At 50.8% G+C, this 15,861-nt stretch overlaps 1 protein-coding gene across 6 annotated transcripts in view; it reads left to right on the plus strand.

The window, feature by feature from the left end:
- OSBP2 (oxysterol binding protein 2) overlaps nt 1-15,861 on the plus strand; it is a 63,186-nt gene that overhangs the window by 12,395 nt on the left and 34,930 nt on the right. For all 6 annotated transcript variants that reach the window (XR_006170511.1, XR_006170512.1, XR_006170514.1 and 3 more), the window contains exon 2: nt 7,858-8,066. Coding sequence is in view for 1 of the 6 variants with exons in the window: in XM_042828500.1 (XP_042684434.1) it covers nt 7,858-8,066 (209 nt within the window). In the remaining 5 variants the exon portion in view is untranslated. The remainder of the gene's footprint in view (nt 1-7,857; nt 8,067-15,861) is intronic.

The raw sequence follows: 15,861 nt of genomic DNA on the forward strand, positions 1-15,861 counted from the left end.
GTAGACAACAAAGAAGTCACTTTGGTCGTTGTCAGCGTCCTTTTACCCAAGGAGGCTGTTTGCTTCCATTGCAGAGCTTTGTGGTTTGGTTTCCACCTTGTAACGAGGTCCCCAGACTCACTGAAATGCCTGCAGGTGTTGCCTGTCTCGTCCACACGCAGCCCATCAGCTGCTCCTGGTGGCAGAAGCACCAGCCCAATCTAAAACATCTTTCTGCTGAGCAAATCAATCCCTAAACACAACATAAAGGGATGAAATAGCTGCTACTCTAAACACCCTAAACATCAGATGGTACCTTGTGTGTTTTGCACATCTGCAGTCAGATCCCCATGCTCACCATCATCCTGTTTCTGAACTTTTGTTTGGAAATAAAGCTCACGTAGTTGTGAGGAGCTTCTTTAAAACATTAAGCACCTGTGTATTACAACATCCTACATGTGCAACTGGAGAATAAGTTGCAACTTACTCATACACCTCTTTGAGAAGCCTAAAGATGATAACATAAATACCTGTTCATTTAGGAGCCCTGCACCCAACACGACTCATTTCTAACACAGAGTTTGGGAGGTACAGGTAAGATCCTGCTAACTGGGAAGAACCTGGTGGGGAGGAGAGCAGCCATACCGTGCACCTATTTGTGGCTGGAGTGTTGTTGGAGCCCTTTCTTGGATGGAGGAGGATTTAAAACACTCTGAATTAAAACCTTGCTATGCACATTGCCCCAGACCCATAACATTTAAGGGCCCTGTGAGCTTCTCAGATTCAGTCATAGCAGCACAGAGCACCTTTCCCATACAGAGCAAGGGGATGGCTCCCTGTGAGCCCATGGTGACGGCGATACCCTTATCAGCCGTGGCCACTGCTGGTGTCACCAGTGGTTAAATGGAGATAGCATGGCTTGCAGGGAGGAGCTGGAGCTCATGGTAACCCAAATGCCAAACTTGGCTGCTCCTTTTGTTTTCCGAGTGTTGGCTCACTGAGGTTTTTCTTTTTCCCTGTTGGCCACTGCTGAGGTTCCCTTGTCAGAATGTCTGCACTGTGCCTACCAGAGGGTGATGTGTGTTACAGACGGTAGTCCTGAAGAGTGCATGTGGGAATAGATTGCTTCCACAGTGTCCTTCTGTGTGAGGTGGAAGCCCTGGGGAAGCAGGTCATCCTTCTCATGGGGGAAGGAGCTTTGTGCTGGAAAGAGCTGGGACTTGTTTGCATTTATTTATCACAGCATCACTGTATGCTTGGTTTGGAAGGGATGTACAGCCCCTCATCCTGTGCTGTGAGGCTGATTGCCCCAGCTCCAGCCTGGACCTGAGTGCTGCAGGGAATGGGGCAGTCTGGGTCTTGAGAGCTGCCAAGCTGACATGTCTCTGAAGTTCCCTCGCCCTCCCCATCCATTAGACCTGCATCCATTCCAAGGTTCGTGGCTGGTGTTGAAGAAGCCGTGGGCTGGGCAGTGCTGACATAGGCAGAATGCACTGCTGAGGTTCTGCCTCCAGCCTCTGTGCAGCATCTGTGATGGATGTGGTGCCTCGTCCTATGCTGAGGCTGTGGCTGAGGATGTCACTGTGACAAATCACCTCCCCGTGCCTCCCCTGTGCCTGTTCTCCTCTTGGGGAGAAGGCGCTGTGAGGAGAGACAACTCCTGTTTGTAAATGACACGGAGCAGAGAGGTGTTCTTTTGGTTGTTTCCTTGCAAAGGATTTCTCTGCACAGCCGTGGGTGCTGCAAGTAAACTTGAGCATCCAAATCCTGGAGCTGTCCCTGCGCCCCTCTGTTTGGAGGAGAGGTTTCAGGCTGTGCAGATCCAACCCCTTCAACACTGCTGGTTGGTGGCTGCAGCCTGCTGCTGTGACACAACAGTGCTCTGGGACAACAGCCTGGATCTGTTGATTGTTTTTCCCTGCAACCTGATTGTCACTATTCTGTCCCCATCACCACTGTGGCCACTTGTGGCTTAATCAGCCCGTAAATGAAAGCAAACAGAGCCTTTTTGCAGGAATCTCAGTCCAACCCTTGCCATATGCTTGTTTGGGTCTTGTTTGCAAATGTGGTAGGTTTGGTGAAAAGAAAAAGAGGAAGCAAAAAAAAGTATCTGAGCTGTTTGTCATGTGGAGCTTGTGGTTCGTATGAGATGTGCTGAGCAAGCTTGTGCTGTGCTGGGTGTGTGCATCGCCTGCCCTGTGAGCGGGGGAAGCTGCTCCTGGCCAAGGGCAGGCTTTCTCTTGGACCCTTTGCTCTGGAATTGAGCTGCTGTAAAAAAAAATCCTTCCTTGAACTGAGAGAGAGTGAGAATGCTGAGGGGTTTGGTGTCTGTGCTGGTATCTCTAACATCAGCCACGTGAATGGGAGATCATGCTGGTGTGTTCTGGGCTTCCTGCTGCCATGCAGCATCCCTGGGACATACATGTGGGATTTCTGCTATTCTTTCATTTCTCTTGCTTCAAAAAAAAAAAAAATAAATCCTTGGGCTAAAAATATTCTCCAGGTTAATAATGGAAGCAGAACGTTTTGCATGTGGCTTTCTAGTCAGGCAATTAAACACCGAGGCATCTTCTGAAGCAAGTTTCAGTCTGAACCTTTGCTCTCCCCATGGGCTTGTTCCCCTCCCTCCATCCCCAGGCAGGACTGTGAAAGGGGTGACAAGTTATCTTTGCTCAGATTTATGAAGGAATGCCTGAATGCTTTTTGAAAGCACTTTGGTTTGATTCTTGTCCTGCTGTGGAGTCGCAAGGAGCCACCAGCAGCAGTCCTGCACCCTGCTTGGCTGTGCACCCCTGGCTCCAGCAATGACTTGGCCACTGCCGAATACAGAGATACACACTTCTCCTTTGGGACTTTCACACCCGGATTTACTTCCTTCTCTCTGGGGGAATGCACCAAAAGTGCCAGCAGAAGGCTTGGCCAAGGCTCAGCTTGGTAAGTCCAATCTGTGGCTACTAACAGAACCATGCTCAGTGATGTGCTCTTCAATTCCTCCTGCTTGAGAAGTTCTTTCCAAGCATGTGCCAAGTCTCATGGCTCTCTATGGAAGAGTTGCATTGTTTTCATTTTCTGTTTTCAAAAGCTGATGGGTGTGGGCAATATCCTGGAGCTGCTAATCTCAGTGTGACCTCAGCCATCTGCCAAAAGGTCTCCTGCAGGCTGAGGGAAGGAGGCCACGTGGCTGCAGGGCTGTCCTGCAACAGCTGTGCTGTGCTAACTGCATTTCTTATGCAGCATTCTGTCCCCATGGGAGAAATAGTTGAGCCCAGCACATCTGCATGCTGAAAAAACAGAGGCTGAGTGGGTAAAATACTGAGGAGCCAAGAGGCAGGATCCAGTTAATAGATGGGTGATGCTGATCTGTGACAGCCTGTTCTCTGCCTCAGGATCACCTGAATGCTGTGAGAGTGATGGAAAGGGAGTGCAGCATTTGGGATGTGGGGCTGGGTGTGTTGGTTGCTCAGGCTTACAGCAGGTAAATGGTTTTGATCTCACAGAGGAGATATCTCTTGGAGGATAGGGTGAGGATATTGCAGAGGTCATTGCCATGGGTACGCCTTAACTTGTGTTTGGATCTGTGGTGATGCTTAGTGATAGAGTGATGCCAGGAACGTGGGAGCAGGCAGCAGTGACCCTTACAACATAGGGAAGAAGTCTCAGCTCGGTGTTTGTGCAGTGTTTTGCTGTGGATAACCCAGTTTGAAGAACTAACTCGCCAGTGTGAAGCCGAATGTAACATAATGAGGTCCCTGCGTGTGCTGTGCCTACCGAGCTCAGCTGCACCGAAATACATCTGCAGCCACAGCAGTTCAGAAGCTCACCCTGACCCTGTGGTCGCTTGGATGGTGTGTGTGCTGCTAAGGGAAAGGAGAAGCCGAGCTGTAAGGGGATGAGGTGGTGCTCAGGGGAGGGAATCAGCAGAGCGATGTTTCATACTGCTGCAGGAGCCCCTTCCAGTTAGGATGCTCCCTGATATTCTCTGACTGCAGCTTCTTGGGATGCACGTGCAGTGTGGGCACTCACTCCTCCCTAAACTAGGGTGGCTTGCATGGTTTCAAGAAGCTGAATTTTCAGAGGGCAGCAGTGATGGCCCCAGCACAGAGCAGCTTAGCCCCAAGCATCCATCATCCTTGCTTGCTGTAACCAAGGAGTACCTGGGGGCAGAGCGTGACCCGGTGCTCGCACTGCTTGCTGCCTCCCATTAACATCCTGCAGAGCTGCACAGTTGGAGTCACGGGGCACAGCAGCATCTTGCCAGCATTAAAGCAAAATCTTTGGCTGTGGTGTATAAAACTGTGATGTCACCAAACTGAAGCTGCAGAGCTTAGGTGAAAAACTTAATCCTTTCTTTTTTTTTTTCCTTTGGCCTTTACTCTGTTGCTAAATCTGAGCTCTTCTTATACAGCAGTGAAATTCAGTCATTGCAGAGTGAGAGCATCTTTCTTTTGTGTAACCCTGGAGCACTGGATGTGGCTCAGGTGTTCCTCCAGGACTAGCAAGGAGGCCTTTACATCACGATTTGCTCTTTTCTGTTATACCTCATCTGCTGGGTTGTGAGGTAAGAGATGCTGAGAATGAGACTGCAGGTGTTTTACATGGGAGATCTCATAGGCAAAAGCCCAGAGTTGTCTCGTTAAGCTCTGTGTGTTTAGATCTGTGGTATTAAAGTAACCTTAACAGCTTCTCTGGTTGTCTGCCATATGCCTTGCACGCTGTGCACAGCTATGACTTTACATCCCTGAATTCAGTAAGAGCTTTGTTCTGAGCAGCAGAAGATCCTGGCAGCGTCCAGCTCTCCTCTTGTTGAACCCCAGTTCGGCCCCTTGCAGCCTGCCCACGTGTTTTCCCATATGTGCAGCTCTCGGATTATTGCAGAAAGTGAAGAATCACAAAATCTGCCCCGGATCACGTTATGCAATAGCTGAGCTGCTGGCGGTGAATAAGCAGATCCAGCTGAACACAAGTGCTTCTGAAGGGCACCTCGTATTTTCTGCATGCGGACAGAGGAAATGGCTTGTTGGCTGGGAGCTGGGTCAGGTGCCTGGCTCGTGTGTGGGTGCTGAGTGATGGCAATTGATTTCCCATGCAGATCGGTGCTGAGAGGTGAGATAGCTTGAAGAACAGAATCCTGTGCCCAATTGCTTTTCTTGGGTGGGAGAGCAGCGCTGAGTTATGGGACTTAATTTAGTGAAGTCACCTTGGAGACCTTTTGTTTCCTGTGTAAGAGAAAATCATTTTAGCTGTTTTCTAGAAGTGAAAAGTAATCCCTCCTGGGAGAACGCCAGTACATGCTGCATCACGAGGTGAATGATTCTGGCAATGAATATCAGTGCTTGGCTTTGTTTTGAGCCAGATCACCCCTCTTGCAAACAAACATTGCCACGCTGCATCGCTGAGTTTGAACTTCACACTTAGGAGGTGCCAGGGGGCTTTCCTTCCTGCAAGGCTGCACGTGGAGCCTGCAAAGCAGTGCCAGAGCTGAGTAGGTGAGGAAAACCCTGGGGATGCTGTTGCTGGTGATGCAGAGTGGCTCTTACTGTATACCAGGTTGGGATGCAGCTCCTTGCACCCCGCGTTGGTGATGCATTGTTATTACAGCCATGTTGAAGGTGGCAGAGAAGGAAGCAGCTGGAAAACTACTTTGAACCATCTGGGAACAAGGGAGATGCTCCTGGCCCTGGTAGGGATGCCTTGTGCCCATCATGCTGTTGGTATGAGCTGGGGCTGTGTGCCTCTGGGAGCATTTCTGCTGCCCAGCAGTTGATGGTTTGTTCTGCTCCCAGCTTCAGAGATGTGACTGAACTTGTTCAGCAGTCGTGGCCAGCAGTCACTTCACCTCATCTGTGGAGGAGCCAGTGGTGACCCGGGGATGAGAGGGGCTGGGCAGGAGAACCATGGCTGCTGGTGTGGATGGAGGGAGCTTGTGAGTGTGGGAGAGAGGAATAAATGGAAACTTTGACAGAGCGTGAAGGTGGATGGAGACAGCATTCTGCACGTGAAGGGTCAAGTGATAGAAGAGATGTGGCATTGCCCTGTAGGGAGCAGCAAAGCCATCTGCCCATCTGGGTGCCTGAAATCAGGTGAGGATGATCCATCCCTTCTAGGGAGGTTGTGCCTGGCTTCTTCTCAAGCGTTCGAGTGCTTGAGGAGCACTGCCCTTGCCTTGCATTATGCTTTGCCATCTCCCACAGTGGTTTTCCTTCAGCAACAGCTGTGTGATGCTCTTTATTGCCTCCTGGTGAATGCAACCCCTGAGCATTTCTGCCATGCCACTGTCCTCAGGAGTTGGAGCTGCCACAACTGGGGCCTTCCTGAGGAAGGACGGTGCCACTGGCCTGGGGGGAAATAAAGGAGCCATTCCTGTGGAAAGAAATTCCTACCAATTCCTGTTATTCCTCTTGCAATTCAGTGAGCAACCACCTAGTAATGTATCCTGCTGAAATGTTAGAGGAATCCATCTAATTATTGTGAGACATCTCAATTCCAACAGGTTTCGGTCGGGGGAAGAGGACTCTGGGAATGATTCAGATGAGAGCCATCTGGAACTACACGACCCTTCTGTCCTGCTGTTCTGTACCCATCTATCAATCAGAAAACACTCTGATTTGCTCCTGAGGACAGGGCCTGGCTCAGCCCCAGGGGCTGGGGGATGGGATTGTGGTGTCTGCAGCCCCAGCTGAGAGCAGGCAGCCCTGGGCAGGAGCTGGCAGCAGCTCGCCCTGCCCTATGCTGGGATTGGCATTGCTGGCACTGCAGAGTGGTGCAAAGATGATGGGACTTCTGGGCTGAGTGCTTGCAGGGCTATTTTAGGCAGCTGCAAATGCTGCAGTGCGTGTGGAAGTGGTTTTGGGTCTACTTAAGCATTTATCTTTGTGCCTGAGAGCCTTTGACACATCCAGTCTTTGCAGGGATCCAGTCAGCAGGGATGCTGTCGAGGAGTTCTTCTTCCAGTCTGTGTGCATACCTGGGATTGCCCTGACCCAGGTGCAGCACCTTACACTTGGCCTTGTTGAACCTCATTCAGGTTCTTGTTGGCCCACATCTCAGCTCCATCCTATCCAGCCTGGAGGTGCTGCTGTAGGCAGGCATGAGCTGTGGGGGGTGAATGAGAAGCCTGATTCCTGAGTAAGGATCTGGAGAAAGGTTTGTCCTAACCAGGAGTTTTGCCTCTTGTGTGTGATGGTAGCAGCATACCTGCTTCTCCTTGCTTTGCTGGGCTGGGGTAAATGAGTGTTGAGTGTTGGCTGTTGGTGAGTTCAGCCCCAGAAAAGCCTCCTGCTGTTTGTGCTCAGATGAGTAAGCCCGTTGAAGTATGCAGCAGTCCTTCCAGCTGTAAAGGTGTTCTGAAAGCTGTGGAAGAATTGTGCTGTGCTCATTTGCTTTACAAATGAATATCTTTGCATGCAAGATCTTATCTAACTTGCACATAGGAGAATGACTGAAGGGATAAGATGGAGAGAGGCAGAGCTGTTGGAGGTGCAGTGGTATGGGGAGGGAGAAGAGCTGCAGTGCCAGTGAGAAATGCCAGTGGTACATGGCTGGGGGCACACAGGAGTGTGTTGGCCACCCCAGGTGGATGCAGAGGGGTTTAGTATCATTGAATCATACAATCATTAAGGTTGGAGAAGACCTTGATCTTAAAAATCAAGTGCGACCCGAGCTCACCCCCATCGTACCCACTGACCGCTTCCCTCAGTGCCACATATCCATGTTACTTGAGCACCTCCAGGGCCAGTGACCCCACCACCTCTCTGGGTATCCTGTGCCGATGCTTTTGGAGAAGAAATTTTTCCTAATATCTAACCTGAACCTCCCTGACACACCTCGAGGCCATTACCTTTCATCCCTTACCCTTCCCTGTGCTCTGTTCCCTTGCAGGACGCAGGCGGAGATGGCCCACACGTGCCGTGGCACCATCAACCTGTCCACAGCTCACATCGACACCGAGGACTCGTGCAACATTGTGCTGTCCAACGGGGGCAGGACTTACCACCTGAAGGCCAGCTCAGAAGTGGAGAGGCAGCGCTGGGTCACGGCGCTGGAGCTGGCCAAGGCAAAAGCCATCCGCATGAGGAACAACCAGTCAGGTAGGGCATAGCTCAACGTGCAGGCATGCAGCTGGATCCTTGGGAAAACCTCCCTGTAAACCAGCTCTTTTGTGCTTTCCGTATCGTGCAGAAACCCTGGCAGATACTATTCTGCAATTAAAAGTTGTTGACCGTTTCCCATTGAGGCACAAGGGGTTTTAAGCAGTGTTGCGTGCAGCACACATCTTTTGATCTGGTTATGCAGCCTTACACCAATCTTTAAAGCCCTGGTAGTGGCTGTACATTGTAGAGAACCAACACAAATGAACTTATGATGCTTATTCTGGAAGGAAGGACGCATGTGCCTTTCTCCTGGGGCCCTGGCTGGTCAGTGTGAGTGGGGGACATTGCAGGAGGCACCAAGCCCTGCAGGGAGCAGCAGCCCTGGGGGCACTGGTCCACAGTGAAATCCTAGAGCAGTGCCTCTCCTGTTCTCCCCTAGTTTAGGGCATTGCTGTAGATGAATGATACGCAGATGTAATTGTCTGTGCACACTGCCTTTCTTCCCTCTGCACACACTAAGCTGTGCTTTGGTATTTATTAGTGTGTATTTGGGACAACTGTGTTATGTAAAGCTGTCAAACCACCATGCGTGCTCCTCCCCGTAGTGTTGTTTTTACTGCTCTGTTGTGTAATGGATCTGATAAGCACTTAACAAGTAATATTTCAGGAATATTTGAACGTTCATAGCTCTTCTGGGATTCACATTTGGTTTTCTTCCACAAACAAACGTGCCTTAAAATCACAGAAGGCAAAAACTATGACTGTATTAAAAAGGCAATCAGCCACCCCTGCTGCCCTAAAATAAAACCTCTCTGCTCTCATCTTGAATGCTGGAAGTCAGACCTCATGCAGGAGAGATGTAGTAAGCACCTGCTGTTGTTCCATTCTGCTTATAATGAAAACGTGGCTTCGTCAAACTTCTGAGGAAGGAGGAGTGTGAAGGTGAGACAGTGAGGTAGCGTGGTAAGGTCTGTTTTGAGACATCTGTAAGTGCTCTGTGTGTAGGTAAGATGGCCGTGAGGCTTTCAGAAGGGCTGCCAAGGAAGGGTCAGTGCACCAAGAAAAACCTCTGCTCCCTGGTGGAAGCACTGCACCAAAACCACAGCACGGGGTGTGCTTGATGAGACGTGCAGCTCTTCTGAGCCAAGGCTGCATGCATGGGGAAGGCACTTCTAATGCTGCTTGCTTATGAAAACGCACAGTCAAGAGAAAATTGGTTTGCCTGCAATTCTGGAAGGCAGTGCATTCCTGTTTCCATCCCTGGATTGATGGGATGGCTGTTTTGGATGCTGGCTGCAGAGCACAGTGCAGGCAGTGTGTTTTATGGAGAGCAGCAGAATGCAGAGCATAAACAACTCAGCTTGCAGGAGAATGCCCCCAGCCCTGGGCTCGTGAGCTGTGACTTCTGCATAATTAGCTGTCCCACAAGGTCATATAGAAGTTGATTAGTGCCTGAGCCATTTTCTCGTTTCCCATAATTATTTAAGTACTCCGTGTTCTGTGGCACCAGTATCTACAGACTTAATTACATAAAGTATGTTGAACCCTCTGTCTTGTGATTGTGCACCTCTGGACTGTATGTAAATATTGATGGGAGTGTGGCTGGTGGAGGAGATGTGGGCAAATCTGTGGTCCAGCCATGGCTGCAGCGAGCTCACTGGGTGTGCAGGTTTCTTGTGGGGCTGAGATGGGTCTGAATCAGGATCTTGCACCTGGGGGAGGTTGGCACATGCCTTGGTGTTCATCTCATCTCTGGTTGTTGGGCTGTGGGCGCAGGTTGTGCAGTGCAGAGCTACAGTCTGAGCCTTTCGGAGGATGTCGGTGCTGTTGCCTGTGGAGCTGCATGCAGTTATTTTGGTTCGGCTTTCCACAAAAGTGACAAACGCAGAGCCTTGCTGTCTTGAGACTCTGGATGTACTGACTTGCTGGCTTCAGCTGACTCAGGCCATGGTCTCAAGGGAGGAGCAGCACAGAGGCAGTGCAGACTTCAGGTGGCTGTGCTCGCTGTCTCACCGTGATGCTGACCCAGCTCATGCTGGGCTCTTCTGTCAGCCCAGCCAGCAGCAGAACTGCTGTAAGGGACAAAGACCTGCTCTGTCTGGCTTGTGTAAATGTGAGGTAATGGCCTCAAGTTGTGCTGAGGAGGTTCAGGTTAGATATTAAGGAAAATCTCCGTAAGACTGGCACAGTGGTATTGGCACAGGCTGCCCATGGGAGGCTGTTCCTGAAGGTGTTTGAGGAACACAAAGATGTGAGCTGTGTGGTCAGTGAGGGTGGGTTGGGGAAGGACTGCATCATCTTGACAGCCCAGGTCCCCATGCAGCCTGGCCCTGGAAGGCAAATGCTCAGCGTGGGGCCTTATAGTGGTTTCAGAGAACTCCTTGAAGGGTCAGAGCAGGGCTGGTGGTCTCACTGCTGGCGTGCTGAGATCCTTCCGAGTCCTTTCCTTGCATTCAGAAAGGAGCAACGTAGTACTGTGATGTTAATTAATTAAAAAAAAAAAAAAAAAAGAACTTGACCTCTTTTTGTGAAATGCTTTGAAGATGAGCCACACTTGAGTTGCTTCTGGAAATAAAACCTGACCTGAGTGTGAGCTGGGATTCTGCACTCCCTCTTTCCTGAAGGAGTAGGAGCTGTGGGTTTTGTGCTGTGCCTGGGGAGCTCCAGGGCTCGTGGCTGCGTGCTGCTGCTGGGCCAGGGCTGCAGTTTGAGCTGCTCGGTGGGGCTGCTGTGGGCACAGAGGGCTGGGCAGACAGCAGCTGCTGGAGATGGCTCTGGAGCAGATGAAAGCTGTCTGTTCCCCCAGTGGTTTTCTTGAACTAAACGCATGCAGAAGCAGTTTTAATGGGACTGTAGCTAGCTGGAGCTGTGCGTTGAGAAGAGATGCCATTTTCACAGAACCGTTTGTTGTTTCTATTTTTAAGGAATGGAGAACTCTATATCCAAAGTGAGTGTTGGATAGGAGACGTTGCTGCTTCCTCTGCTGCATAATTGAGGGGGATTTGATTTCCTCTGTATCCAGTGCAGGGCTGAGACTATTTTGGTAACGAGGCATGAGCTGGGACATGAGCAGTGCTCACAGATGTGACACAGGAGCTTGCTGCCCTTGTCTCTCTGCTGCAGGTAGCAGGGGGTGCTTGGGACAGAAAGCCAGCAGAGAGCTGAGCTGCTGCCATGCATTTCTTCACTGTGGCAGCATCCCTCTTAATGCCATTAACATGGATGCATAATGTAATGTTAGGGCAGAAGGGGCTGGCTTGGGTGAGTGCCTCACATGCAGCCCCTCTGTTCATCCAACTTGAAACTTGTATTTCTAGTGGTATCTCTAGAATGTGTTGATGAGGATGAGCCAGCAGAGCGTGCTTGTAACTCAGACACAACTGCATCCTGTGCAGCATCAACTGAGAAGTGGCAGTGGGACCAGAGGGGTATTGTGCCCTCTGCTCCATCCTCAAGAGTCCCCACCATTCTATGTGTAAACCTGACACCTAAGGGACACCTGGTTCAGCCTTCCCACGGGAACAGCCAACGCAGTGCTGCATGAAAGCCTGCTCATCGGCCCTGAAAATCACAGCTTTCTGTAATCACCCTCTGTCTGCATTAATGTAAGCCCCTGGATAATTCCAGTGCTCTGTTTCCCATATTGCATCACCCCTTGGATTTCTGCCCGCTTGCGCCCAGGCTCTCAGCAGCCTGAAGCTTTTGGGGACACTCTGCTGCCCACACTCCTTTAAGTTCCCTTCCAAGCTCAGCAGTTCTGTGATTCTGCTGGCTTAACCAGCTGTTACCTTAGCAAAAGAGGCATGATGGAAGCAGCCTTACAGAAGCTCGTCTGCAGGTGGCGGGAGGCTGGGGGGCTCAGAGCAGTGCAGAACTGCTGTCTCACCCCTGGGTTTCCAGTGGGCTGTTCTGCTGCCTCGATGTGCTACTGCCTTGGAGGTGCTGAGCAGTTCCTCTAGTTGCAGAATTGATAACTTCAGTTTTGTTACTGGATATGTTTTAGCTGTTTTGTTGTTTTTCTGCCCAAGCAAGGAGTTTGTTTGCAGCAAGCGTCTTGTCTTGAGAATGCAAAGCTGCAACACATCTGCAGCCCCCCCGGCTGGCTGTGAATTGCCCTTTTGTGGGAGCCCTCCATCTCTTCCCAGCAGCCAACAACCCGCACTGCTGCTCTGACTGCAGCCATCAGGACAATTGCACTCCTTGTTGGCCTCGTGCTCCCAGCTCACTGTTTGACTGCCGCCTCCCGTCGGCTCTCTTGCACCAAACCTCTCCCTTTTCCCACCCTCCTTGTGGGGTTTCTCTGTCCTGTTCCTCTGCGTGGTGCTGCTTTGGGATTGCTGTCCCTCTTTTTGGGGGGCTCTGCTCTCGGCTTTCCCATTCTTTATCATCCCTCATTGGTTTGAGCTTGAGAGTGTTTCTCTTTCCAAGTGGGCAGGCGGGATTTCTGTAAGGACCTCACAGTGGTGCTTGGCCCCCAGTGTTTCCTATGTGTGTTCTTTAGGCTGTGGGATGGCCCTGCTGTCTCTGTGTGTCTCCCTGGCAGTGCCCATAAAGGACTGATCCTGGTTCTGATCCGCTGTTGGAAATCATCGTGTGTGAGTTGCAGTGTCACTATCCGAGCTGTGGGGACTCAGTGTTGAGCTTCCTTCTGCACACTTATCCCCTGTGAGATAAGGCTCTGTTAGGCTCATGGTAATCATGGAGCCATTAAGGTTGGCAAAGACCACTAAGGTCATACCACCAGTACTCCCACTCACCACGTCCCTCAGTGCCACATTTCCACGTTCCTTGAACATCTCCAGGGACACTGACCCCACTACCTCCCTTGGCAGCTTTGCCAATGCATTACTTCTCTTTCTGAGAAGAAACGTTTCCTAATATTAAGCCTGAAATAATTACTCTTGTTATAGTGTCTGATGTCAGGGTTGGGGGTGGGCTGCACTCGAAGGATGCTGGCATTGCAGTGCAAAGCTTCCTGCTGGCCATGGTTCGTAGTTGTGCCAGATTGCTGCTGGGGCTGTCTGCAGCAGGTCTGTGTGCTTCACCTGTCCTCAGTGCTCTCTTTGGGTTCCCTGACTGTTTGCCTTCACTGCTCAAACATGACCTTTGGGGAGAGAGTGGAGCAAGCCCGCTATGGAGTCAGCTATTAAGGTGCCTGTAAGTGGCTGTGCAACCAGAACTGCTCAGCCTGCGGTGCTTCCCTGCCTGGCAGTGGTTTCTGCTCACACTGGAGCTGCCTGACACAGAGTTCTAAGCAGCAGAGAGCAGCAGTCTGCAACAATGGGAAGCTGGAGAAATTGTTTAGGATTTTAGTGTATTTTACAACTCGGGAAATCCCCCTTTTGGAGTAACTTGTGTTGAACTTGTTTTGTTATGCTCTGCAAGTCAGGAGAATTACCCAAGGAATACACTTACCTCCTTGATTTGGTGCTGATCCTTCCTCTTGTTTTGCCCATGCATCTAGTATGTCATCATGTATTATTCTGTATATATTATCTGTGAGAATCCCCTGTACCAAAGCAGCCCAGAAATCAGTTTGTAGGTAGGACTGGAGCTTGGCACTGCTGTGGGAGCTCAGCAGCTCTATGTAGGGCACCTCTGCTACTGCATCCTCATCCCTGCGGCTCTGTGCTGGAGCTGGAGGAGTTTCCTATGCAACTGCAGCAGCCAATGGCAAAGGAAAGATGGGCAAAATGCTGCAAGTACTGTGAGTAGGTAGTTTTGTAATTTAAGGAGGGGTCATTTCCCTGGCTGAGAAATGGCTCCTGCTTGTTCTTTGCCTCTGTAAAGAGTTGAAGCAGTAGCATCTGTGCATTAGTGCTGGGCTTTGTCTATTGAGAGGGGACTTCCCAATTGTGGTTTGGTGCACTGAGGTCGGAGCACAGCCCTCAAACAGGCTTGGAGCTGGAGCTGCTGCAGACAGAGCAGGGACAGATGTGCTTATGTGCATTCCTGATTCTTCCCACCTTTGTCTGATCTTGGCATGACCTCCAGATAGCTTCTTGCCTTGTTATCTGTGTCCTTCATCCCTGCAGGTTTGGATGCTCTAACTTGGCTGATGCTCTCCCACTCTCAAGCTCAGAAACTCTGGGGAGCCAAGAGCAAAGCATATGAGTTTCTGTTGGCAATCAGAGCCCTGCTTGCTGGAGTGCGAGAGCTGCTCTGAGCCCAGGGCAGGTTGTAGACAAGATAAATTGGCCTTGCAAAGCCGTCCTTGCACTGCTCTGTGCTGTGTGCCTCATCTCCTGGACGCAGGCTGGGCTGTCACTGTGGCTGCTGCAGGCTGCAGTGTGCTCCCCACTGGCTGCAAAGCTCTGCTGCGGTGTGGGTGGCAGCAGTGGGAGGGATGAGCTGTTTCATTGCTTTGCTGTACCTGCTAATATTAGCTTGATCTGTCACTTTGCTCACTTACAGCAGAGCTCAGAAGAAGGTGATGCTGTACTGATTGCCAAAGTGCTGGGCTGCTGTGTAGCGCTCAGCTCTGCTCTGGTTTGAGCCTACTCTGTACTTCCAGACCTGCTGGTTGGTGTCCCAGCCCCACAGCAGCTCATTCACACACCCACAGCCACATAAGCTTGCATTTGGCATGTGCTGGCACAGGCTGTGTGCCTGCTTACAGCTGGCAGAGGCTGTGTCTGACAGGAAGCAAAGCAAACACATGGTAACTGTGTGCTTACAGCGAGGAGCATCACATCCTTGTCAGAACTTGCATCCTTCCCTTATTTTCCAAAGGGGTGCTGTGGCTGGTGGCTGTCTGTCTGATCAGGAGCAAGCCAGCTGCAGTAGGGACATCTGCTCATGTCCTCATTTGTGTCCTTGCTGCCACCTGGTAAGGCCCCATGCTGACATATCCCAGCACGTAGCAGCTGGGCAACGTTCAAACCGAGCAAGTGTCACCTGGAAGTGACCTGAACAACGTGGTGGGGATACCTAGTGCCAAAGGGGCAGTGTTTCCAGCTCTGTGTATTTCTGGGTTATTATCAAGTGTGTTTTATTTTTTTTCTTCCTGGCACAGAAAAATGCTGTTGAAGGAAAATCAATTTTTAGGCCTGAAAATAATAGTAATTCTTGCTAATTAGAAATGAGTCAGTAAAGAGTGAATGGCTGCATGGGGGGCCTCCTGCCTTGCTTTTGGTGCACCCGAGCACATCAGCTTCCGTTCCCCATCTGCAGAGCAGTGAATTAGCTCACAGCTTGAGCCTGAGGATGCAGATGTTGTGCTGCAGCCATGCGACGGTGGTAGATTGCCCTCTCCTGGCACATTCCCTCTGCAAACCCATGTCCTCATCTCTTCCTTCCAGCACCAAAACCAGCCTGCTGCTGCAGGAGTTGGTAGCTTCAGCCCGTAAGTATGTGCTTGAGGAGCAGTGCCAGCTCTGTGCTGTTCTCTGCAGGGAGAGGATCTCCCTCTGGTGGTGAAGCTGCTCACTAGGAAATGAGCCTGGCTCCCCCCTCGCTACTGGGGCTCAGCATTAGGTCTCCAGGCCCTGCAGAGCCTGCTGTGCTGCTGGCAGGATCTGGAGCTGCCCACCCTGCAGCTGTGTGTGTCCCTTAAGGCTGATGATGCAGCACTGCACTCTCAGAGGACACAGAGGGGGTATTTAAACAATTTCATTTAATATGATCCCCCCCCGTTTCCTAATGGTGTCCTAGCAAGTGGTCCAGCTCTGCTTTTAGCATCCCAATTTAATGTGTTTCCTGGGGGGAAAAAGTACCTGTGGAATTGAACTATAGCTCTAGGCTCCTATCTAAGCCTTGGTTACCCTTCAGGTCTTCTGGATCCTAAATTGCC

Source organism: Centrocercus urophasianus, unplaced genomic scaffold (genome assembly GCF_019232065.1).
Source record: "Centrocercus urophasianus isolate 14NV4802_14NV808 unplaced genomic scaffold, USGS_Curo_1.0 seq_30, whole genome shotgun sequence".
NCBI lineage: Eukaryota > Metazoa > Chordata > Aves > Galliformes > Phasianidae > Centrocercus > Centrocercus urophasianus.